Below are 24,964 nucleotides of genomic sequence, written 5' to 3' on the forward strand. Positions count from 1 at the left end.
TTTGTGGGAAATTTAACTCTTAAGTCTAAATGTAGTTCATGTCAGTGAATTGCCAAGGATCAGAACAACCATTTAAATACTTTGAAAAAGAGCACCATAAATTGGAAGTAGTATTCAGCTTTTCTGAAGCACTGAATCATGAAAATATGTTTTTTTCCTTATACCTCAGTCACAGAAATCAAAAAGATACTTGTTAGATATGTCTGTTTCATTATAAAGCTTGAGAATTTGTTCTCTTTCAAGTATTTTTTCAATTAGATGTGTCATTAGAATTGGCACATTTCGTCCAGAATGTTTATCACTACTCCTTTAGTTTTGGTGCCCATGAACAGTTCCAGAACTAATTTGAGAGAGGTACTCTTCCAGGAGCAGCTGCAACTCTTTTGCAAAATCTTCAAGAAAGTGTGATGGGTGGTTTTGGAGTTGCTTCTGGGTTTATATGGGTCATGGTCTGACAGACTGGGCCCTTAGAAGCTTCTAATCCTTTTCTTTAAGATTACCCTTTTAATCTAATAACTTTGTACATTTCCATCCTTTGTGAATTAAGTACAAATTAAACCTTCCTTCAGAGAAATTCCTTTTGGAGATCCATTCCTGGAGGAACGATGTCCTATTTCCTTTACCCATCATAAATTGACCTCTACACTACAAGCTTAGAAGTGCCCATTTCCCATTAAGCAAGTAATTACTGGTGCATTAAGTTTCCTGTCTGAATCCATCCAAAGTAGAATGTATGGGTTGTTTGCTGCTGGGCTGAAAACACACATTGTTTTGTATGCAGGTACATAAGTCTTTTCATTGTGAATAGGACCCAGAGTGATTAAACAAGCACTTTTAATATGTTAATTTATAATTTTAATTACAACAATCTTGTATATATAGTCATTAGTGAATACTAATATAAATATTTTTCTATCTTTTTATTCATAATGCATAAACCAATCATCCAGTTACTTCTCTGAGGTTGCCTGTTTTTGTTTCATAATACAATCTTTGTTCTTAGTTATGAATGCATTTTGTTCGTTCCTGTCTTGAATAATCCCTCATTAAGCTAGTCACTTTCTGCTCCATGCTAAAAAGGAAAAATTATCATGCAAATGTGGCACGCCATATTAAAAAGCACATTACCCAACACTTTTGTTGCTGTCCTTCAATTAGTTTCCCTTCTTTGAATTTAATTCCATTTGTTGTTAAACTACCAACTTGATGTATGGACTCATGAATCTCAGGCTGCTGCCAAGAAAGTGGGGGAAAAAAATCAAAGCCTCTTCGATGAGCTGCAGAGGCGAGCTGAAATGAATTTGTTTCACCTTTGACAAGAACACTTGAACAGCAGTGAAATCCTCTGCTGATTCAACTTGGCTAATTATCCAATTATTTATTTCAAGAATAAAGGCTCTGTTTTACAATTAGAGAAGTGTAAGGCAATCTGAGAAATTTGGTAATGACAGCTGCCTTAAGTCACTTCTAAGATAAACAGTATCTGTGCAAACTTGTCTCACCCAGTGTTTTTAGGCAGCCATTCTCACGTCTCACCATCAGGGAAATCCTGAGAGTACAAGGAAGGGCTGGTTCTGTTTGTTTGTTTTTCTCATTCAACAACAGAAATTATTTTGCACTTCTAACCACCACGTCAAATTTCCATGGCTCTCAAGCAATGTTAAAGTTGTATTTCTCTTGATTAAAAGCTTTTGGTTCAAAGCAATACTTTTTAATTGCCTAATGATATAAGTCAGTTCTTAGGAAAGAACCGCACATTTAGGAGTTCATTTGCAATATAACTGAAAAATTCATTGCATGGCAGTAAAACAATTTACTGTTAATTACAAGGAGAAGAATTTGCTGTAGCATGCTCACAGATTGCCATGAATCATGCAGCACTCCTAGAGATTTATAACAGATGTGTAAGTGGGATGAATTAGCAGGGTTTAATAACAGAGACACAAATCATGCAGACTTCAAGGAGCTTTAATTGATATACTAGAATGTGACGGGCATGAATCACTCAGCCATTCAACAGCACTGTAACATATGGTCAGCTCAATATGCTGCATCTGAAATCGGTTGGTGAGTCGTTGGTTGTCCCATATGGTGGAAGCAATATATTTTTCATGATTCAAAAAATACATCCATTTTTTAAAAAAGAAATTTGATTGCAAAGCATGTTTGTTATTGAACAGTCACTTGAATGCCAAACTGGGTTTTTTTTATAATGATTTTTTTTGACATGGCAGCTTCCCAAAATAAATAGCAGCTACTACTTGTAATACCAGATCGTTGGAGACATTATGAGAACCAAATTGGTGCTTGTTGGCAGGCTTGATCCACAGTAAAACCTACAGAAGAGTTCAGCTGATGAGAGCTGCGATTGTTAGGGAAATCCTTCAGATTCTGGCAAAGCAAACCAAATGAAAGGGATGATGTCAGTCTCAGAGAAGTTCAGGAATGCCCAGATTTGCAATGAGAATAGATGGAACTGAATGAGAGACCTTTACTTAGCAGGGTAGGGAAGTGACTGTGATAACACTGGAACCCACAGTGTAACAATTAGATACAACATTTTAAAAATCAACCTCTTAATTAAAGGTTCAGTCCTCTGGGAGCATTCTAAAAAAATCCTGGAAGAGCATCACATCAGCACCGATCTCAGGTTATTCCTGAATGATTATTTCGGTGTAGGAAAACAGGCAACCCTGGTGCAGACCAGGGGCTGGGAGGATGCAATATCTTTCTATGGAAACTAGGATCTGGCAGCTTTGGACAAGGCTTGTATAGCATTAGTAAATCTGACAGACTTGAAAAAGGAATATTGCAGCCTTAGAACTGTGGCTGCCAGAATTTAATGTCAACAATTAAAATTTATTTTGATCCTTACCTACTGTTTATTACTGTTTGTATACACAACAGACCTTACTAATACAGACATGCACTATTAGATGGAATTACCATCTGTTCAGAGTGAAATGCTGGCATCTGTCTTAGATGCTAAAACTAAAATGATATTATTTCTAACAAAACAAAATTAACTGCTTTTTACTCACCAACTTTAATGTTGAATGTGTGCTGTGCCCAAGGAAAAGGCTTGTTGATACACTGTGTAATGGCCTCTGTTGCCAGGTCTGTATTTAGATAAGTGACTTTCATGAGACCTCTGTTGACCTTTTTGGCATAGCAGAAATGGAATGTGGAAATCACACTTTGTGAAAAACTGTTTCAGTTTTCTGATGTATTAACAATAGTGAGGCATTAAAACAGCACAATTAAAATGTGTAAGAATTGAGATAGACTATTGTATGCAAAATAGTTTGACATGTCCTAAATAAATGCAAGGGAAAAGCTACATTGAAATTCATGTGAACAAAGTTGCCATACACCCACAGTGACACCTTTAGGGAAAAATAAGCTGTTATCTTCTCTGCTGGACTACTTTTAATTTTCTCCTACACTGACACCTAGGAAAGATTTATACTCAGTACCCCCTCCTTTATTTTAAGCCTAAGTAAGAGATCTCTAGCTTTTCGAAGTTAGAGAATTTAGAGTATCAAGGACAATGGTAGTTTCCATACTGATGTTGGATCCATGATGCTACTTTCTGAGAAGCCTGACTTCAGTTCTATATATCACAAAATAATAAATTCTGTCACACTAACATTTAATGCATGTACACAGTGCATTAACTGTAACTGTAGTACATTTATTTGTGCTAGAGGAGACTTGAAAATGATTAAAAAATCAATACTTTGCTGTCAGAGAAGCAAGTGTTACGATGCATTTAAGTAGTTAATTGCATAAGCCCCATAAAAGCTTCAAGTTTGGGTAGGAAGGATGCCATAATTACAGTCAAGCAACTACCTTTTATTAATGGGGGACTTTAGGGAACAATGCTTGTTGTCATCGCTGCTGCTATGTGAAGTTCAGAAATCATGGCTCACTCCCTTTACATGTAGGATGCAAGTTGTGTGCAAATTATGGAGAATCACCAGTATGACAGCTAGCTAAGGTAGTGTATATTCACCAAGAAGGTGCCGCCTTAAATTCTTGAAAAGAAATGCTTTCTGGACTTTCTTTATATCATAAAACACACAGAAAAATCATAATATTTGTGTGCCATGGTAAAGAACAAGGTGACTCAGAGTTGCAGGGATAAGTTGGCTGGGTTCCTGGAGGAATGAGGGACCTATATGTCCAACACCCCTTCATGATTTACTCTTGAGAAGCACTACTTGCAAATGTTCAGCCAGAATTTTCTAACTGGAAGAGATCATAGGTATAATCAGGTCTGTCATGCTCTTCAATAAATGAGATACTAGCCAGCAATTCTACCCCTGAGTTTACATCTGAAATAAAAAGCACTAATTTGAAAAGATGCATGCACCTCAATGTTCGTAACAGCATTATTTATACCTGACAAAATATGAAAGCAACCTAAGCATCCATCAACAAATAAATGAATAAAGAAGATGTAGTACATATCAGTTCAGTTCAGTTGCTCCGTCGTGTCTTGACTCTCTGCGACCGCAGCACACCCTTCCCTTTTCATCATCAACTCCCAGAGCTTGCTCAATTTCAGGTCCATCAAGTCAGTGATGCCATCCAACCATCTCATCCTCTGTCATTCCCTTTGCCTGCCTTTAATCTCTCCCAGCATCAGGGTCTTTTCCTTTCTTTTCTTTTTTTAAAAATTTATTTATTTATTTATTTATTATTTTGCTTTACAATTCTGTATTGGTTTTGCCATACATTGACATGAATCCACCACGGGTGTACATGCGTTCCCAAACATGAACCCCCCTCACACCCCTCTCCCCACAACATCTCTCTGGGTCATCCCCGTGCACCAGCCCCAAGCGTGCTGTATCCTGCATCGGACATAGACTGGCAATTCGATTCTGACATGATATTATACATGTTTCAATGCCATTCTCCCAAATCATCTCACCCTCTCCCTCTCCCTCTGAGTCCAAAAGTCCACTATACACATCTGTGTCTTTTTTGCTGTCCTGCATACAGGGTCATCATTGCCATCTTTCTAAATTTCATATATATGTGTTAGTATACTGTATTGGTGTTTTTCTTTCTGGCTTACTTCACTCTGTATAATCGGCTCCAGTTTCATCCATCTCATCAGAACTGATTCAAATGTATTCTTTTTAATGGCTGAGTAATACTCCATTGTGTATATGTGCCACTGCTTTCTTATCCATTCATCTGCTGATGGACATCTAGGTTGTTTCCATGTCCTGGCTATTATAAACAGTGCTGTGATGAACATAGGGGTACATGCGTCTCTTTCAATTCTGGTTTCCTCAGTGTGTATGCCCAGCAGTGGGATTGCTGGGTCATAAGGCAGTTCTATTTGCAATTTTTTAAGGAATCTCCACACTGTTCTCCATAGTGGCTGTACTAGTTTGCATTCCCACCCACAGTGTAGGAGGGTTCCCTTCTCTCCACACCCTCTCCAGCATTTATTGCTTGCAGATTTTTGGATCGCAGACATTCTGACTGGTGTGAAGTGGTACCACATTGTGGTTTTGATTTGTATTTCTCTAATAATGAGTGATGTTGAGCATCTTTTCATGTGTTTGTTAGCCATCCATATGTCTTCTTTGGAGAAATGTCTTTTTAGTTCTTTGGCCCATTTTTTGATTGGGTCGTTTATTTTCCTGGAATTGAGCTGCAGGAGTTGCTTGTATATTTTTGAGATTAGTTATTTGTCAGTTGCTTCATTTGCTATTATTTTCTCCTATTCGGAAGGCTGTCTTTTCACTTTGTTTATATTTTCCTTTGTTGTGCAGAAGCTTTTAATTTTAATTAGGTCCCATTGGTTTATTTTTGCTTTTATTTCCAGAATTCTGGGAGGTGGATCATAGAGGATCCTGCTGTGGTTTATGTCAGAGAGTGTTGTGCCTATGTTCTCCTCTAGGAGTTTTATAGTTTCTGGTCTTACGTTTAGATCTTTAATCCATTTTGAGTTTATCTTTGTGTGCGGTGTTAGAAAGTGATCTAGTTTCATTCTTTTACAAGTGGTTGACCAGTTTTCCCAGCACCACTTGTTAAAGAGATTGTCTTTACTCCATTGTATATTCTTACCTCCTTTGTCAAAGATAAGGTGTCCATATGTGTGTGGATTTATCTCTGGGCTTTCTATTTTGTTCCATTGATCTATATTTCTGTCTTTGTGCCAATACCATACTGTCTTGATGACTGTGGCTTTGTAGTAGAGCCTGAAGTCAGGCAAGTTGATTCCTCCAGTTCCATTCTTCTTTCTCAAGATTGCTTTGGCTATTCGAGGTTTTTTGTATTTCCATACAAATCTTGAAATTATTTGATCTAGTTCTGTGAAAAATATCACTGGTAGCTTGATAGGGATTGCATTGAATTTGAAAATTGCTTTGGGTAGTATACTCATTTTCACTATTTGATTCTTCTGATCCATGAACATGGTATTCAAATCAGTCAGTTCTTCACATCAGGTGGCCAAAGTATTAGAGTTTCAGCTTCAACATCAGTCCTTCCAATGAACACTCAGTACTGATCTCCTTTAGGATGGACTGGTTGGATCTCTTTGCAGTCCAAGGGACTCTCAAGAGTCTTCTTCAACACCACAGTTCAAAAGCATCAATTCTTTGGCACTCAGCTTTCTTTATAGTCCAACTCTCACATCCATTCATGACTGCTGGAAAAACCATAGCTTTGACTAGATGGACCTACTACTCAGCCATTAAAAAGAATGAAATTTTGCCAATTAGACAACACGGATGGACTTGGAAGGCATTTGTTAAGTGAAAGAAGACAATATTGTATCACATATATGGCCTCTAAAAGAAATACAACAAACGAATGAATGTAGCCCAAAAAGCAGCCACACAGATATAGAGAACAAGCTAGTGGTTACAAGTAGGAAGAGGGAAGAGAGAAGTTATATCATAAGGGTAGGAGATGAGAGGTCCAAACTATTATGTATAAAATAAGCTACAAGGATATATTGTACAACACAGGCAACATAGCCAATATCTTATAACTGTAAATGGAGTATAGTCTCTAAAAATTGTGAATCACTCTGTTGTACACCTGTAACTTATATAATATTGTACATCAACTAAACTTCAAAGCACTTTTTTTTTCCAAAAAATGAATGTGTGAAATACTTAACAGAGAGGCCAAATAATGGATTAGCCAATGTTCCATAAGTAGGGTCTTAAAGGACCAGTATAGAACCTAAGTTTTCTCCTTTCCAGATCAGTTCCACTATACATCTTCTCTCTTGAAGGAGACTAGTAAACAAAGAAGAGATTGGGAAAATTGATGCTATTCTTTCCTCAGCCAGAGAATAGACCAGTCAACAAGGTCTATCTGAGTGCTGGGAGATCTCAGAAAGTCAGGAGGAGAATCTTTTCCTCTTCTGACTCTGGAGAGTGCTTGCTAACTGGAAAATCATGGCTTTGTGATCAACCTGGATATCATGTCTGAGTCCTGCTCCCAGTGCCCTTTTGCACAGGTGTTTGTGGCTAGCAGCATTTGGCAATTTCCCGTGACGGTTTGCATCTCTGAGAAAAAGTCAGAATCGTTTTTCACTGACAAGATGCCTGAGGATGTCATATATTAGTGTTCCCCTTACACCCCTGAAATGAGGAAAGGCTGTTTATTCCTAGATTGCCATTTTCCTAGTAGTTGAGGATGTTTTAGGATATTGACACAGCCATGCAGTGTTCAGAGACAACAAACTCTTCCTTGAAAACATGGATTCGATTTTGAAAGAGGTGTCATCAGCAAGAGCTTCTGCTCATTTACTCTTCAGTTCTTATCCTAAGATGCTCAAACTCCACACTACATAAATTTTGCAAGTGTAAATTTATGCATTATGGTATGCCATTAATCAGATTATAAAGTAATAAATGCTGCATAAAAAAGAATATATATTACAGAGTGTTTTGTAAAAGAATGATTATAAGTAGAAGAGCGAGACTAGAAATTGGATTACAGAGTGAATGCAAAAAATACAAGAGCATTGTAATTTTATTCCAAGTGGAAACAGGATTTGTATCTTGTTATTCTTTGAAATGATGGATATTGAAGTTTTCATTTATAAGAGAATTTTCCAAGTAAATACAGATGATTCTGAATGTGAATGAATTGAATCATTTTATAATATGTAATCTGAAAGATACTTTATTGGCTAGTAAAAATAGTGTCTTGTACTTATGTAGAAATTTGCCTTATAAAACTTAACACAATTATATTGTTTTTAAAAACTTTTATTTTCAAGGTGTCTTACTGAAAATTTATTCTTATATTGTCTGAGAGAAACATGAGGCACACAATTTTGAAGTGTTTTTCTAAAATCATGCAGATTTGGATAAAAAAAATGTGAAATAGAATCTCTGGAAGGTTCCAATGAGTTTCCATAATCCCAGAATGTCTCTTAATTTATTGCTTTGTGATTAACAAGTTTATACCTATAATCCATCCACTTTGGTGATCTGAGATTTAATCTTTTATTCCCTGGTCTCTTAGTGAGTCTAAGTTTGTATGCGTGTGTTTAATAGTTCAGGAGTATCTGTTTATCTTATTATCATTCTGTTAATACTTGTGAATGTGTATGAGACCAGTCTCATTTAGTTGATTGAAAATTCCCTTTCTGATACTAAGGGAACTCTGAAGATAATGACTAAATGCTCATCCTTTCCGGTGGGCTAGAGACTCCAAGTGAAACTCTATGAGACAGCTGAGAGGTGTTTGTTTATTTTTAAACAAGTGAATAAAATACATACATACATACACACACACACACACACACACACACACATTCTAGTTCCACTCCTCTGTAGTTGACTTCCTAAGAATATTGTCATTGCTCAGTGGAATAATTCTGAGTCTAGAAGAGATGCTTGACTACTTGTTAGAGTTTAAATAGTCAACATTAATTTTAGTGGATTCCCAATGCAGAATTGTCCTTATTGATTATAATCATTTTGTCATATTTTTAAAATTGCATGCTCTCAATTTTAGTAGATATTAAAACAAATACCCCCGCCCCCCCCCCCCAAAAAAAAACTACTGAGTTGCTGGCATTCCTTTTGCTTTGTTTGATTCTGAAATTATATTCTTGATTAAGAAGTGATTATGGATGATGTATCATTGGGGAAAGGATTTTGAATAAAATGTACAAAGCTTCATTATCTCCTTCCAGCTGAGTGACTGGAATAAAATAAAAGAGTATCAAATGTCAAACAAATGGGACCTTGAGAATGAAGCTGATTTTAAATGTTTGTTTTCTACATCTGACTCTGTAAACAATTTCATTTGTAACATGTTTTTTGGATATAGGCACTATCAAATGATATTTGTCTTTCTCTGACTTCCTTTAATCAGTGTGACAATCCTCTAGGTGCATTGACATTGCTGCAAATGGCCTTGTTTCATTCTTTTTTATGGCTGAGTAATGTTCTATTGTATATATGTACTGCATCTTCTTTTTTCATTTCTCTTTTGATGATGTTTAGATTGCTTCCATGTCCTGCCTATTGTAAATGGTGCTGCAATGAACGTTGGAGTACTAGGGGGAAAAGGGGAAGGGATAATTGGGGTATTGGGGTTGATATATATCCCCTACTATACATAAACAGATAACTAACAAGGACCTACTATATAGCATAGGGAACTCTTCTCAATACAATGTAATGACCTGTATGGGAAAGTAAAAGTGATGGTGCTAGTCACTCAGTCGTGTCCAGCTCTTTGCTACCCCATGGACTGTAGCCCGCCAGGCTCTTCTGTCCATGGAATTCTCCAGGCAAGAATACTGGAGTAGGTTGTCTTTCCCTTCTCCAGTGGATCTTCCTGATGCAGGGATCAAACCTGGATCTCCTGCATTGCAGGCAGATTCTTTATTATCTGAGCCACTAGGGAAGCCCCTATATGGGAAAAGAATCTTAAAAAAAAGAGTAGATGTATGTTTATATGTAACTGATTCACTTTACTGTACAGCAGAAACTAACATAACATTGTAAATCAACTATACTCCAATAACATTTTTTTAATATTTTTAAATAAAAAGAAAATTCTTCTACTGTTAAGTACAGGAGGTTTAGTCATAATTTCATTAAATAGTTAAAATGGAATTTCTATTTTCAGTACATCAAATGTATAGAATTTGTGATTTGCTAAGTCTTTGCTGTCCAACATGGTAGCTATATATGCTATGCTAATGCTAAGTCACTTCAGTCGTGTCCGACTCTGTGCGACCCCATAGATGGCAGCCCAACAGGCTCCCCCGTCCCTGGGATTCTCCAGGCAAGAACACTGGAGTGGGTTGCCATTTCCTTCTCCAATGCAGGAAAGTGAAAAGTGAAAGTGAAGTCGCTCAGTCATGCCCGACTCTTAGCCGACCCCCATGGACTGCAGCCTACCAGGCTCCTCCATCCATAGGATTTTCCAGGCAAGAGTACTGGAGTGGGATGCCATTGCCTTCTCCAACTTTTAATTTTATTAATTTTAAATTTAAGTATATAGTAGTGCTACTTAAATTTTAAATTAATAAAATTAAAAGTCCAAGGCCTTAGTTTCAGTAGTCACACATCAAGTGTTCAATAATCATATATGGCTAGTGCTTATTGTATTAGACAGTACAAATTGAGAATATTTTCACTGAGAAAGTTCAATTGAACATCTCTGAAATAGATGATATTTTTCAAACTAAAACATTCAAGTCTCTGTATCCCAGATCATTAGGGAATCTTAATGTGGAATACAGAAAATATAGAAGAAATACTCAAAATTCCTCTTCTGTGCTTCTAAGTAGCAAAATTTAGACACTCTAAAAAGATTGAATTGGTCCTTCATTGCTTCTCTGAGCCCCAAACTCAGAAATCTTTGACTGTCCTTCCTCCCAGTTAAGCTTATAGCCAGTGATGGGTTGCTGAAGATTTAATAGAAAGATGGAACTCCAAACTCTGAAGGTGAGCTTAGTGAGAGAAGAAATTTCTGCATGGCTTAGCTTTTTGTTTTGTTTTGGATTATTCTGAAGAGAAATCATAGCATATAGAATGAAATCTCTGAGAGCCCACCGTTTAGCTCATTTTTGGCAAAGAGTAGTAAAGGAAATCATGCATAAATTTATATAAGAATAAAAATATCACATAGTTCACAGTGGCGGAAGATGAACAAAATTGTTAATTATCTAAGTTGTTAAACTTTTTGCTCAGCCACTTTCTTCTTTACTAAACATGAAAATAGAATCACAATTGTTTCTCTTTAGAAAACTGGCCCAGCTTTCTAGAAAGTAACAAATGGTAATTGTTCTAAGTTGATTTAAGGTGAGTTTGTTTTCTTGGTTTAAGGGTGTTCATTTTTATTCACATCATTTTAAATCACATTTGTTGAAACAGACAAAGACTTTGTGCCTATACAAGGCTGTGTTAATGCAAGTGTAAATTACAGTCCACAGCTTTAGTTTGGGTCCGTAGTAAATAAGCTCGGTGATTATGACATGAGATATTTTTTCTTTACTTTCACCCCTCAAATCCAGCTGACACACTTACAATGGATTAGAATCTCATTGTACAGACTTTAAGAAAATAAAATGGGCCTTCATTTTCAACAACTCAGTTGTTAATCTGATCCATTTCCAGTAGGTTTTAAGAGAAGTCTTAAATCTATCCCTCTGAAGATTTGCCAGGAGGCTCCAACGAATTTCCAGTGTCCCTGAAGCTCAGATCATGCCGTGGCCCCAGCATGCGTGTGAGCATGGGGTACTGACTGCCCAAGGCTCAGGCTCTTGCTAGTGATCATGTGGTCTCTTCAAGACCCTTGAGGCTGCCCGAAGTCTGTGGTGCCCAGAGAAGAGTTTGCAACCCCCTGAGCTCTCAGGCTCATTTCTTCCACGTGGATGCTTTGTTTAGTTTTCAGAGCAGCTTTTGCTTATCTGTTTGTTTTAATTTAGACCAGTTTCTAAGCTTTAAAAAATCAGAAAATTACACCAAAAAGATGACTTTTTAAAAAACAAACTAAAAGATTTGGCGACATTGGGTCATCATTCCTGAGTCATCCATTGGCTGGCATGAATTGCTGACCATTCACCCCCCACCTGGTTTTTCTCAGTCCCCATACTTTCTCTCGTCTCCCTAACTAGCCCATTTCAAACATTTCCTTTGCCTGTTTGGCTTCTGTGGATTGCAGCCCTGACTTGATACCACATGAAGACAAGGGACTCTGCCCTTTGTGGTCAGTAGCCATTGGCTGGTAGTCACTGCCTGCAGGATTCACAAGGGATCCTGTAGCTACCACTCAGGCAGGGCAATTCTCTAGAAAATGGAGCAGCCGTGAGCCACTAAAGACCGAGAACAGAAGATGGAGCACTGAAGCATCTGCTTGGGAAGGGGAATCTGGGTGGGGCAGCAATAGCCTATAGAGTGTCTGTGAGGCAGCAAGACAGAATAGAGAAAATACAAGAAAAAACTGTTTAGTAAAACTTTGCTTAATATTTGTTTGTCATCTAAATTTTCTTTAGTTGCCTTTAATACAAATTGTGTCTTGAGTTTTCAGTTTCTAGAACCATAGAAATCCTTGAGACCATAATTGATTTGGAGTATGCGGTACACAGGTGCTTGGGAACATATATTTACATATCGGTGTCTAGAGATGGAAGCCAAGTTCTTGAAAGTAACAAGGGTTTTCTAACATTTAGCACCAGCCCAACTGAGGCCGCCTCTGGTTGAAGGAATCAACAGCACAACCATGCATCTTAGGTGGCTGGCACCTGAAGAGCAGAACGGACCTTCTCCTGTGTATCAGCTGGAAAGGAGAGAGCCATCTCTACCGGCTCCGAGGGCCACGGTGATGAAAGGGACTCGCTTCACGGGACATGGATATTATAAGTTCCCCAGCTCCACTCACCCAGTCAATACAGACTTCACGGGTAAGTGTGCTTGATGTCACTTTCCTTATGAGGCACTTAAGCCCCAAAGTGTTTTCTATTAGTCCAATATTCCTTTACAATGAGTTTTTACTATGCCTGTTTATAGAGATGCTAATGTAATCTTTTTATACTTTAGCTTGATTGTGTCGACATACTTTTTAGTATTCTGGGGGCGGGGGAGGGGTGGAAAAGAGGGGTAAGTGGAGGAAAGAAAGAAAATGATGTGGGAAGGCAGCCTTATTAGATCAAAGTATGTGCTGGACATGATTCTTGGATGCTGTTTACCAGAATGTGTTCCTCAGAGTGTTCACTTCCTTTGTGGAAAAGAGTTCTGTGGCAAATGAGTTTGAGAAATGCCCCCATGCTATTGGAGATGCTTAGTACACATTGAGTTATTACAGTCTCTGAAAAGAGGTGTAAGAAATCTATTTAACTTTGTTTAACTATTCCTAGTACTTATTTGGTGTAACTGTTTTTTTAAAAATGTAACAACTGTTCATACCCTATGTTCTATTGAGAGTATTATGAGAAAAAGTAATTTCAGGGAAAGCCTACCTTCTGTGGGTCAGAAGTAGAGTAAGGTAAGTGAGGCACAATATTTAAGGCACCAAAAACTCAGTTGTCCATGTAAATAATACTTTAATACAATATTTTTCAAATAAAAATCAGCGCAAAAATCTCCAGTAAATATAAACATTTTCTTATTTTTTCTACTTTCGTCAACTAATTTTTATTCTAGTATAGTTACTTTACAATGTTTTGTTAGTTTCTGCTGTACAGCAAAGTGAATCAGCTATATGTGTACATATATCCCCTCTTTTTGGGACTGCCATACAATTTAGGTCACTATAGACAACTGAGTAAAGTTTCCTGAGCTATACAGTAGGTTCTCATTAGTTATCCATTTTATACATAGTATTATAGTGTATATATGTCAATCCCAATCTCCCAATTCATCGAACACAAGATCCAACCCTCACTGTGTGAGCTAACCTCGTGCATCTTGCTCAGTTCCTGATTTTACAGTATTATTGTCTGGAAGTCTTTTGTTTTATGAATTGCAGTTTTTAGAAGCACTGTTTGACTGTAGGTATAGAGAATAGTAACTATTTATAATACATAGTTTACCATTATTTAAAGAATTTACAAATTGTATAATATATATGATTCTATAAACTCAGAATGATATTAATTTAACTCCTGAGAACCTAACTTTGGAGCAATAGCTGGACTTTCAAATATTGCGTATGTTGAGGGCAGTGAAATGGAACTTGAGCTCTGAAACATAGGTTGTGTATCATTTTATTTTTACTTAAAGTCGTAAATAGTTTGCTTTTATGTGAGGCTGGCTGCTGATGTGTGTTTGCAATGAATCATGATTATGCTCTAGCTGTGATATATTAAGATTAATATATTAAGAGTAACCACTGGCTTAGTACATCCAGCTCCTCCCTGAGAATTAGAAATTCGATCACCGAGCTCCCTTACAACACTCAACTTCTGCTTACTATTCATAAAAGTCAAAGAAAGGAATGAAAACGAAACATAGGTATCTAGAAAAGAACCTGTGGGTAGAAAGTAAAAGACTTTTCTCTCGATGGAGCTGGAACTGCCTTCCTGGTCCGGCCTTTGGCTTGTGGTGTGTTTCTTTGAGGAATCAGCCTTCTTGCCATTCATCTGGGTAGCGCTGCGGCAGGCATGTCAGTTGGATTTGCTAGCTAGCCAGCAGACAGATTTTCGATGGGATCACCTACTGCTGTTGCTGTGAAAGACAGAGTGGCCCATCCACCGTTAATAAATTTAGTCGTCTGCGCTGCCTCCCTCGCCGGCCTCAGACTCCGAGGTGCACAGGCTAGGGGCAGATGCAGCGTCTGGGAAGTTTTCCAAATTCCTCTTTAAAAAAGTTAGGCCGTAAACACGGGCCTCACGAAGCAGGATCCTTCTGTCTGTAACAAAGCCTCCAGCTGCACAGAAAATGTGTTTGGAGTCCACATCATCTGAAGGACAAGGTAGGGAGATCACAATTTTGGCTTGAACGACTCCCGGGAGCTTTGGTGATTCCGGGAGAGTAAGTAGTTCTCCTGTATTTAGGCATATTTTGGGGCCTCGCTTGCTCCTTTGTATGAGCCGTGCGGCTTGCTTTGAAGGCTGTCTTAAGTTTGAAAGTAACCAGGTTATTTATTGGTTTGACCCTCTGGCTTACCTGGCAGGTTTGGTTGGATACTTTTATTGAGTTGGGTCATGGTTTAACTAAATTTACCCAATCAATGAGCCAAGATAAGTTTACAAAAGTAACTTAATGGCTTTCCTTTAATTTGTATCTTCTTATGTAGAAAGGTGTAGTTAGCATCACACATTTATTTTCCTTGCACATTCTGTCATTCATTCCTTCTACAACCATGGAAGATATTTTCCCCTTCCTGGATTATGAGGAAATGAGGCTTCAGTAACTGGGTCCCTCAGATTGCCACAGCTGCTGAATTGAAATGTGAATTTGGAGTCTTCTGGTTCTTTGCCAGAGGGGGAGTGAACAACCATGGACAGTTCTTTACAGACCGAACAGAATAGTATCTGAAAGTAACAAAAGAGGGTGGAAGGCGAAGTGGTAGGTTTTACCCAACACTGCTAAACTTTTTGGATTTGTCTGTTGGTTTTTGGCTTTTCAAGTAATGTGCATGCTAAGTTGCTTCAGTCATGTCTGACTCTTTGCGACCCCATGGACTATAGCTCGCCAGGCTCTTCTATCCATGGAATTCTCCAGGCAGGAATACTGGAGGAGGTTGCCATTTCTTACTCCAGGGCATTTTCTTGACCCAGGGATAGAACATGTCTCCTGCATTGGCAGGCAGATTCTTTACCACCAGTACCACCTGGGAAGCCCTTTCAAGTAACAAAAATATATAGTAGTATTGGCATTATTTATTTACTTGTATCCCCAAAGATTTCTGGGAGTGAGATTATTTTTTCTGTATCAATTAATTGTAGAGGGTTCCTAAAACTAGATTTTTCTAACACTGAACAAAATTATTTTAAATGTGCTGAAGTGCTCTGCGTCAAAAAATGCTTTCAACTCATGTTCCTATAAATTTCAGGCAATTTCTATATTCTGAGGAAAATTTAATAAGCAAATCCTGGACATCTCTAAGGAGAAGGCAATGGCACCCCATTCCAGTACTCTTGCCTGGAAAATCCCATGGTCGGAGGAGCCTGGTAGGCTGCAGTCCGTGAGGTCGCTAAGAGTCAGACATGACTGAACAACCTCACTTTTACTTTTCACTTTCATGCATTGGAGAAGGAAATGGCAACACACTCCAGTGTTCTTGCCTGGAGAATCCCAGGGACAGAAAGCCTGGTGGGCTGCCGTCTATGGGGTCACGCAGAGGTGGATACGACTGAATTGACTTAGCAGCAGCAGGACATCTCTAAGATGATGAATTATATTTAAAAAGTGAATAATTATAAGAAGAACTCAGATGTCTTTTATTTTGATTCAGTTCAAAATCTCAAACTCTAACTAAAAATGATTCCTGAAATATGAATGGAGATATCAAATAACTCAAACACAAACATACAATGATGTGTATTTTTATACATATTTTATACAAGAAAAATGTGAGATTTCACCCATCAATAATAGGGTTTGTAAATATACTCACAACATATTTCATGGTCATAGCAATATGTTGAAAGTCTCAGTATAAATAATCGTATTACTATTTTTCAAGAAATGAGTCTTTTATATAACTCCCTCCTCTTCCATATATTTGCTTTAAATATTTTTACCTCAAATGGTAGAATGAAAACAATTCAAATATCTATTCATATATTTGAATATATGTTTATGTTGCTAAATATAGTAATCATTAAGCTTAGTAATGTAAATGTCAAAGTCTACTTTGGGGTTGAAAAATGAACCAGATTAATCTTTTTTACAATCTGTCATTAGTCCTTTTCTTTTCTGATACAAATATTCTTTCAAAAGTCTAATATTTAGGAAGGGTATATTATCAGTCATTTGCATCATAGTATAAATACCTCCCCCCATTTCTTTACAATTAAGAATAAGGGATTTGGGAGCAGACTAACAGATATGTTGCAGATCTAAGCCCCATTATTTATTAGTTAAATGTAATTAGACAAACCACTTAATCATCTGTGTGCCTCTTTTTCCTTTTATTAAAATTGACATAATACTACTTACAATACTGATATCAAGCAAGTAGGTTAGGATTAAATGGGATAGCTCGTCCAATAAACTTGGCACACATAGATAAGTTTATAGTCATTCAATATTAGCTATTAGCTATTACTCATTTAACAAATATTTATTAATACCTGCTATGAGACAGATTTTATAAAATCTGTAATTTGTAACATCATTATTCTGTTAATTCATCTGCTGCTGCACATATGTTTGCCTAAATGTCATATCTGGGGCATGAGTAATATGCAATTCCTATATTAAAATGTGATATTTAATGTGTTACTGAAAACAGTTAAATTCATCTACCTAGTGTTGAGACATTGGATAAACTACATTTGTGTGGGTCTAGTCATGCTCACCTGTTAACCTAAGGCTTGTACTGAAGGGTCAGCTCCTTTAACTTCTAAAATTCCAAATCGATAAGCATAGGGTATTTAAGTAGGCTCAAAAATTCAAAATAGAATTTATTACTGAGGCATTACTGTGAGATTAAAAACACTTAGATTTAATTGTTTTGTTGTCATTCTTTCATATATTATAATATATTCACAATTTGTTGTTGTTGTTCAGTCTCTCAATCATGTCCTATTCTTTGCGACCCCATGGACTGCAGCATTCTAGGCTTCCCTGTCCTTCACTGTCTCCCAGAGTTTGCTCAAGCTCATGTGCATTGAGTTGAAGATGCCATCCAGCCATCTCTTCCTCTGTCATCTCCTTCTCTTCCTGCCCTCAGTCTTTCTCAGCTTCAGGGGCTTTTCCAGTGAGTTGGCTCTTTGCATCAGGTGGCCAAAGTATTGGAGCATCAGCTTCAGCATTAGTCCTTCTAATGAACACTCAGCATTGATTTCCTTTAGGATTAACTGGTTTGATCTCCTTCCAGTATAAGGGATTCTCAAGAGTCTTGTCCTGTACCACAGTTGGAATATATTAGTTCTTTGGCACTCAGTCTTCTTTATGGTCCAACTCTCACATCCATACATGGCTACTGGAAAAACCATATCTTTGACTAGATGGACCTTTGTTGGCAAAATGATCTCTCTGTTTTGTAATATGCTATCTAGGTTGGTCATAACTTTCCTTCCAAGGAGCAAGCTTCTTTTGATTTCATGGCTGCAGTCTCCATCCGCAGTGATTTTGGAGCCCAAGAAAATAAAGTCTGTCATCGTTTCTATTATGTTTCACCATCTATTTGCCATGAAGTGATGGGACCAGATGCCATGATCTTAGTGTTTTGTATGTTGAGTTTTAAGCCAGCTTTTTCACTATCCTCTGTCATCTTCATCAAAAAGCTCTTCAGTTCCTCTTTGCTGTCTGCCATCACCATGATGTCATCTGCATATCTGAAGTTATTGATATTTCTCCTGGTAATCTTGACTCCAGCTTGTGTTTCATCCAGTCCAGCCTTTCGCATGATTTACTCTGCATGTAAGTTAAATAAGCAGGGTGACAGTATACAGCCTTGACATACTCCTTTCCCAATTTGAACCAGTTCATTGTTCCATGTCTGGTTCTAACTGTTGCTTTTTGACCTGCATATAGGTTTCTCAGGAGACAGGTAAGGTGGCCTGGTATTCCCCTCTCTTTAAGTATTTCCACAGTTTTTTGTGATCCATACAGTTAAAGGTTTTAGCGCAATGAAGCAGAAGTAGATGTTTTTCTGGAATTCCCTTGCTTTTTCTATGATTCAGTCCAGTTGGGTGTGAAGTCAAGTGGGCCTTAGAATGAGAATAAAGCTAGTGGAGGTGATAGAATTCCAGCTGAGCTATTTCAAATCCTAAAAGATGATGCTTTTAAAGTGATGCACTCAATATGCCAGCAAATTTGGAAAACTCAGCAATGGCCTCAGGACTGGAGAAGGTCAGTTTTCATTCCAATTCCAAAGAAAGGCAATGCAAAGAAAGCTCAAACTACCACATTCACGATTTAGGATTAACATAATTTTGTTCTTTTTCTCTACTAATGCGAATAATTTATGGGGAAAATTCTAGGAATAACTTGAGTGATATGGGGAAAATTGCTCAATATAAAATGGATACTCAAATCTTGGGTTATATCAGAGGGTTTAAAGAAGACCTAAGTTCAACATAATTTCATGATCGTGTTTTTAGAACTGGAAAATAGTGTGCACACTCATAATGAATTATTCCCCTGGTTGCATGGGGTTAACAGTACTTTGTCTTTCCAAAACAGTAACAGAGCAATTCTGGAGAAAAAAAAATTTTTTTTGCTTATTTTCAGGATTGTAGAGTAAATCCACTTACAAAAAGAATTTCACTAGTAATCCAAACGGAACCTGGTACAAATAGCAAACTATAATACTGCTCAGATTGGCATTCCAAAGGTGACCCTTTCTCTCCTTGTCACTTTTTTTCCTATTAGCGAAAACAGGTCCATGATCATTTGGGGGAAGGTTTGACTATTGTAGTATCCAGATGCCAATCACACCAGCCTTTTATACTGCCTTTACTGGTGACCCTGCCCAGAAATCAGGAACTGCCTTTGGGGAGATCTTTGTAGCAACCCACTGGGGAGATGAGCACACATGTGCACCTGGATGTAATTCCCTTTTATTTGTCTTCATGAAAAATGTGATTACTGATGTTGAATATCTTGCAGATGAGAACTCTGTACACTTTCTTCATAATAATGCCGTTCAAGGACACCAAATGATTGTCTTACAGTTTTGTCTCTTAGTATTTGCCTTCCCTAAAATGGCTGAACTAAATGCTTTAGGATCCAGAAATACAATTAATTACTGACTCATAAAGAGAGAAATGCAACCCCCAAATCAATATCTTTTAAAAGCATATATTTTATATTTTTGCTATGATATTTATGCTTTATTATTCTTGTATTATTTTTAGTGAACTGAGACACTAAAATACCACATTAAAGGAAAGCTGATTCTAAGCAGTTATAGTGAAGGTATAAGTAGGGCAAACTTCTTCAGATACACTAATTAGTAAAAGCATATTAATTTTGACCTTCAATACCCTTGGTGTCCCACTCTTTGTTTTCCACTGTCTAGGAGTAAGTAGTTTTGCCAGAAAATTCTAAAAAAAAAAAAAGAAAACACTAAATAAAATGCCAAGTCTTTTCAAAGCATATTTAAACCACAAATTTATTTAAGCTTTGATGTTAGATTTCAACCAAATCATTTGTTGAAAAGCAAATATATGCATCAACTATATGGCCCACCAGTTTAACAAGCAGACAATAATGATATAGAAAAATAAAGGCAAGAGTAAGAATGTGGAACTTGGGAGCAAAGTAAAGAAATGGAGCTCAAGCAATAATGAGAGTCCATGGGTGTTTCTGACGTGAATCAGAAGAGATGTGACTGTCTGTTGAGCTCATCTTTATTGACTGAGAGGGCAAAGGATGAAATGCATATTCTTAGAATAAAAGAAGTCAAACTAACCCATGATAACTAGAGATAGAAGTGACTATTAAGATTGTTTAATTTTTATTACCTTTGGTAGAGAGGTAAGGTCTTAGAAATGCTTTCAGATAATATTGAAAGATGGGAGAAGACTGTTTTTCTGTACTCATCATAAAGGCTGGCTTCAGAGGACTACATTTGTTTTAACCTTGCATTTTTAAGGTGACTAATTTTGAAGCACATTTCTGTAATGTTGCTTTGTGTTTAGAAAGTTAACAGTAGGTTGGTCTGCAAGTAAGTTGTTTCACTTCAGAATTTTATCTCTGATTTCATGAAACAGTCATTTCACCAGGACTTTTTGTCTCATCAGAATTTTTATACCTTTTGGGGGGTTTGATTTTGCTGAGATGGTCAAAATGAATGAAATTGCAAACTTGCCTTTGCATGAAGAACCCTTCCTTTTCTGTAAACTTCTCTCAAATCAGTCTAGAGCAGAGAGTTATGAAATTCTCCTCTAAAGGTCCAGACAGTGATTTTGACCATATGGGCCACGAGATCTCTGTCACAGCTTCTCAGTTCTGTCATGGTAGCATGAAGGAGGCCATCCGCAGTAGTGAACAAAGAAGGGTAGCCATGTTCCAAAAAGATTTTCTTTACAAAAATGGGCAGCAGGCTGGTAGTTTGCCTATTCCTAGTCTAAAGTTTGCCTCTCCTTGGTTCTAAAAAAGATTAGTACATAATTTCATAATTAATGAAACATTTTTCTCTCTTCCTAATGCTAGGAAGCCTAAAGATAAGTGGAAAGGAGCTCAGATAGAAGTAAGAGTGAAAAACCAACACACCAAAGTAGACAGTAATGCTTGATAACTTCAAATATATTGAAATAGCATCTTTTCTGCTCAACAGTCTTCAGTGGCCAGAAATCCAACCCAACATTGATCAAGTCAGTACAACAGAATAATCTTTTCCCTGCAATAAACTGTTTTTGTTAGCTGCTAATGCTCTTTTAACCAGCTTAAAGCATCTGGTTTCCCCCATTTCTTGTATTACCAAATCAAGATGTATTGTTGCCTGATATACTACTGTACATGTGTTCTCACACACTCATTCCACATTCTCAAACACACACTTCCTGCCCAATTCCCAGGTTGCCTAGTAGTCTCAAATTAAGTACCTATAGTACTTACATTGTCCAGTGTCTTATTGTTACATGTTGGCCATTTTGGGATCTTCTTTAAGGCTTCATTGTGAAAGAAAAATATTTCTGTCTCTTAATAACATTCAGCATTAATAAGAGAATAATTTTAGTTCTCTTTCCATCCAATTTAAATGGGTGGAAAGGAACTTACAGTGGAAAAAGAATCATAATGGTTAGCAGTGATGACAAAACTAGTGTCTATAAAGGTGATTGCTATTTGATTTAATAAAATGAATAATTTTGTATGTGTTTTCTCAGAATAAATTAAACATATTTAAAGATCTGTAGTTAAAATTATTTTATATCAGTTAGGATAAATGTAACATTCAAAAAATATTGATTAACTTTGTAAGTCAGAAAGAGAAAGACAGATACTATATGAGATCACTTCTATGTGAAATCTAAACTATGACATAAATGAAAATTTATCTACAAAGCAGAAACAGACTCATAGACATAGAGAACAGATTTTTGGTTGCAAAGGGAGTGGGGATTGGGGGATTGGAAGGTTGGGGATAGCAAATGCAAACTATTATATGAAGGATGGATAAACAAACGGTCCTACTATGTAGTATAGGAGACTATATTCAATATTCTGTGATAAAACATAATGGAAAACAATATAAAAAAAGAACGTTGTCTATATGTTTATCTGAATCACTTTGCTGTACAGCAGAAAAAGTAACTCTGTAAATCCACTATTCTGAAATTTAATGTTTTTGAAAAAAATACATATACATAGTTGTAGGTTAAAATATTTTGGGGAAATATCAACTTCATTTCCAATCAGATAGAAAGAATTCCAGTAATATCATTGTCAAAATTCTGGATCTTTCAAAATCTGAATTTTAGTTGTCTGAAGAAAAGTTTATGAGATCATGCATGAAGAGTTCCATTGCAGTACAGAAATATCAAGTGATATTATGAAGAACACGTTGAAGGAAGCTCACAAACATATCCCTTAGGTATTTGTTTTGAGATTCAAGAAAGGAAACTCAGTTATGAACATTCTCTGGACTATGGCACAGTCTCACTTTGGAGTCTCTTTGACTCGAAGTGCAACCTCACAAGAAAGGCAGGAGGAGGAAGAGGGAGAAGATATACCTGCTTAGTCATTTGGGTGGTAAGTCATCCTGGCAGGGTTCGCCACATCATCCTCACAAATAAAATGGGTCATAGGAGAATGTGATAAACGAAAGATTAGGACTTGTGGGAAGCTTAAAAAGATGAATAATTTAATGCTTCTCCCATTAAATGGGGCAGAAAATGGCAAACAAATGTAGATGCCTCTTTCTTGGCTTCTCAATCTCTTCATACTTGGCCCTCCCCCAGCCTGCTCCTTCTTCTAGGTTTACCACTTTGTTTACCAAAGTGAATATAACTGGCTATCTGAGACAGACACCTGGGAAATGGCTTTGAACAGTGCTTCTCACTCCCTTCCTCGTGGTCTGTTTATTGGTTCTCCACTAGCCATTATAACTGATGTATTTCTTGGAAATATCCACAGTCCTATAGCTACTTCCTCATCCAGGTCTATGTTGTGGGTTTCTAAGCCAAAACTTTGACTCCTTTACAGACTATTTATTCAAATTAATCACCTTTCTTATCATCCTCTTGCTTAAAACCTTTTTTAAGTTTCTTAATCAGATGCCCCATGAACTCTCTTCTGCTTACTTTCTTACCATTCAGCTTCACCTCTTTGTGTACTTCCTAGCTTACTCTCCAGATGTGTGTCTATCTTTCAGTCCCAGCTACTTGAATATACCACACTCTCTTGGAGGCCTAGGTCTTTGAAGATACTGATACCTTTGCTTGAAATGCTTCCTTTAGTAGCAAGCACTTCTTTTTTTATTACCTGATTAATACCTTTGTTGCTGTTCAGTCACTCAGTCGTGTCCAGCTCTTTGCGACTCCGTGGACTGCAGCACGCCTGCCTTCCCTCTCTTTAGCAATCTCCCTGAGTTTACTCAAACTTACATCCTTTGAGTTGGTGATGCCATCCAACCATCTCATCTTCTGTCATCCCCTTCTCCTCCTGCCTTCAATCTTTCCCAGCATCAGTGTCTTTTCCAGTGAGTCAGCTCTTGGCATTCGGTGGCCAAAGTACTGGAACTTCAACTTCAGCATCAGTCGTTCCAATGAATACTCAGCGTTGATTTCCCTTAGCATTGACTGTTTTGATCTCCTTTCAGTCCAAGGGACTCTCAAGAGTCTTCTCCAACACCACAGTTTGTAAACACCAATTATTTGGTGCATAATTTTCTTTATGATCCAACACTCACATCCATACATGACTATGGAAAAACCATAGCTTTGACTAGACAGACTGTGTTGGCAAAGCCATGTCTCTGATTTTTAATATGCTGTTTATGTTGGTCATAGCTTTTCTTCCAAGGAGCCAGCTTCTTTTAATTTCATGGCTGCAGCCACTGTCCACAGTGATTTTGGAATCCAAGAAAATAAAGTCTGTCATTGTTTCCATTGTCTCCCCATCCATTTCCCATGAAGTGATGGGACCGGATGCCATGATCTAGTTTTCTAAATGATGAATTTTATCCAGCTTTTTCACTCTCCTCTTTCACTTTCATCCAGAGGCTCTTTAGTACCTCTTTGCTTTATGCCATAAGGTTGATATCATCTGCATATATTAAGTTATTTATATTTCTGCCATGAATCTTGATTCCAGCTTGTACTTCATCCAGCCCTGCATTTCACATGATGTGCTCTGCATATAAGTTAAATAAGCAGGATGACAATATACAGCCTTGACATACTCCTTTCCCAATTTTGGTCCAGTCTGTTGTTCCATATCTGGTTCTAAGTGTTGCTTCTTGACCTGCATACAGGTTTCTCAGGAGACAGGTCAGGTGGTCTGTTATTCCCAACTCTTGAAGAATTTTCCACAGTTTGTTGTGATCCACACACTTTGTTGTGATCCTAAAGTCAAAGGCTTTAGCATATTCAATGAAACAGTAGTAGATGTTTTTCTGCAATTATCTTGCTTTTTCTATGACCTAACGGGCGTTGGCAGTTTGATCTTTGATTCCTCTGCCTTTCCTAAATCCCATCTTGAAAATCTGGAAGCTCTAAGTTCTCATACTGTTGAAGCCTTGCTTGGAGAATTTTGAGTATTACTTTGCTAGCATGTGAGATGAGTGCAGTTGTGTGGTAGTTTGAGCATTCTTTGGCATTGTCTTTCTTTGGAATTGCACTGAAAACTGACCATTTCCAGTCCTGTGGCCACTGCTGAGTTTTCCAAATTTG

At 37.3% G+C, this 24,964-nt stretch overlaps 1 protein-coding gene across 1 annotated transcript in view; it reads left to right on the forward strand.

Annotated features, from left to right (window-relative positions):
• Positions 1-24,964, forward strand: part of USH2A (usherin) — a 922,740-nt gene that overhangs the window by 255,510 nt on the left and 642,266 nt on the right. Inside the window, exon 20 of the mRNA XM_040262869.1 lies at positions 12,686-12,916. Coding sequence (XP_040118803.1) covers positions 12,686-12,916 — 231 coding nt within the window. The remainder of the gene's footprint in view (positions 1-12,685; positions 12,917-24,964) is intronic.

The sequence above is a fragment of the Oryx dammah genome, unplaced genomic scaffold, assembly GCF_014754425.2.
Source record: "Oryx dammah isolate SB20612 unplaced genomic scaffold, SCBI_Odam_1.1 HiC_scaffold_21, whole genome shotgun sequence".
NCBI lineage: Eukaryota > Metazoa > Chordata > Mammalia > Artiodactyla > Bovidae > Oryx > Oryx dammah.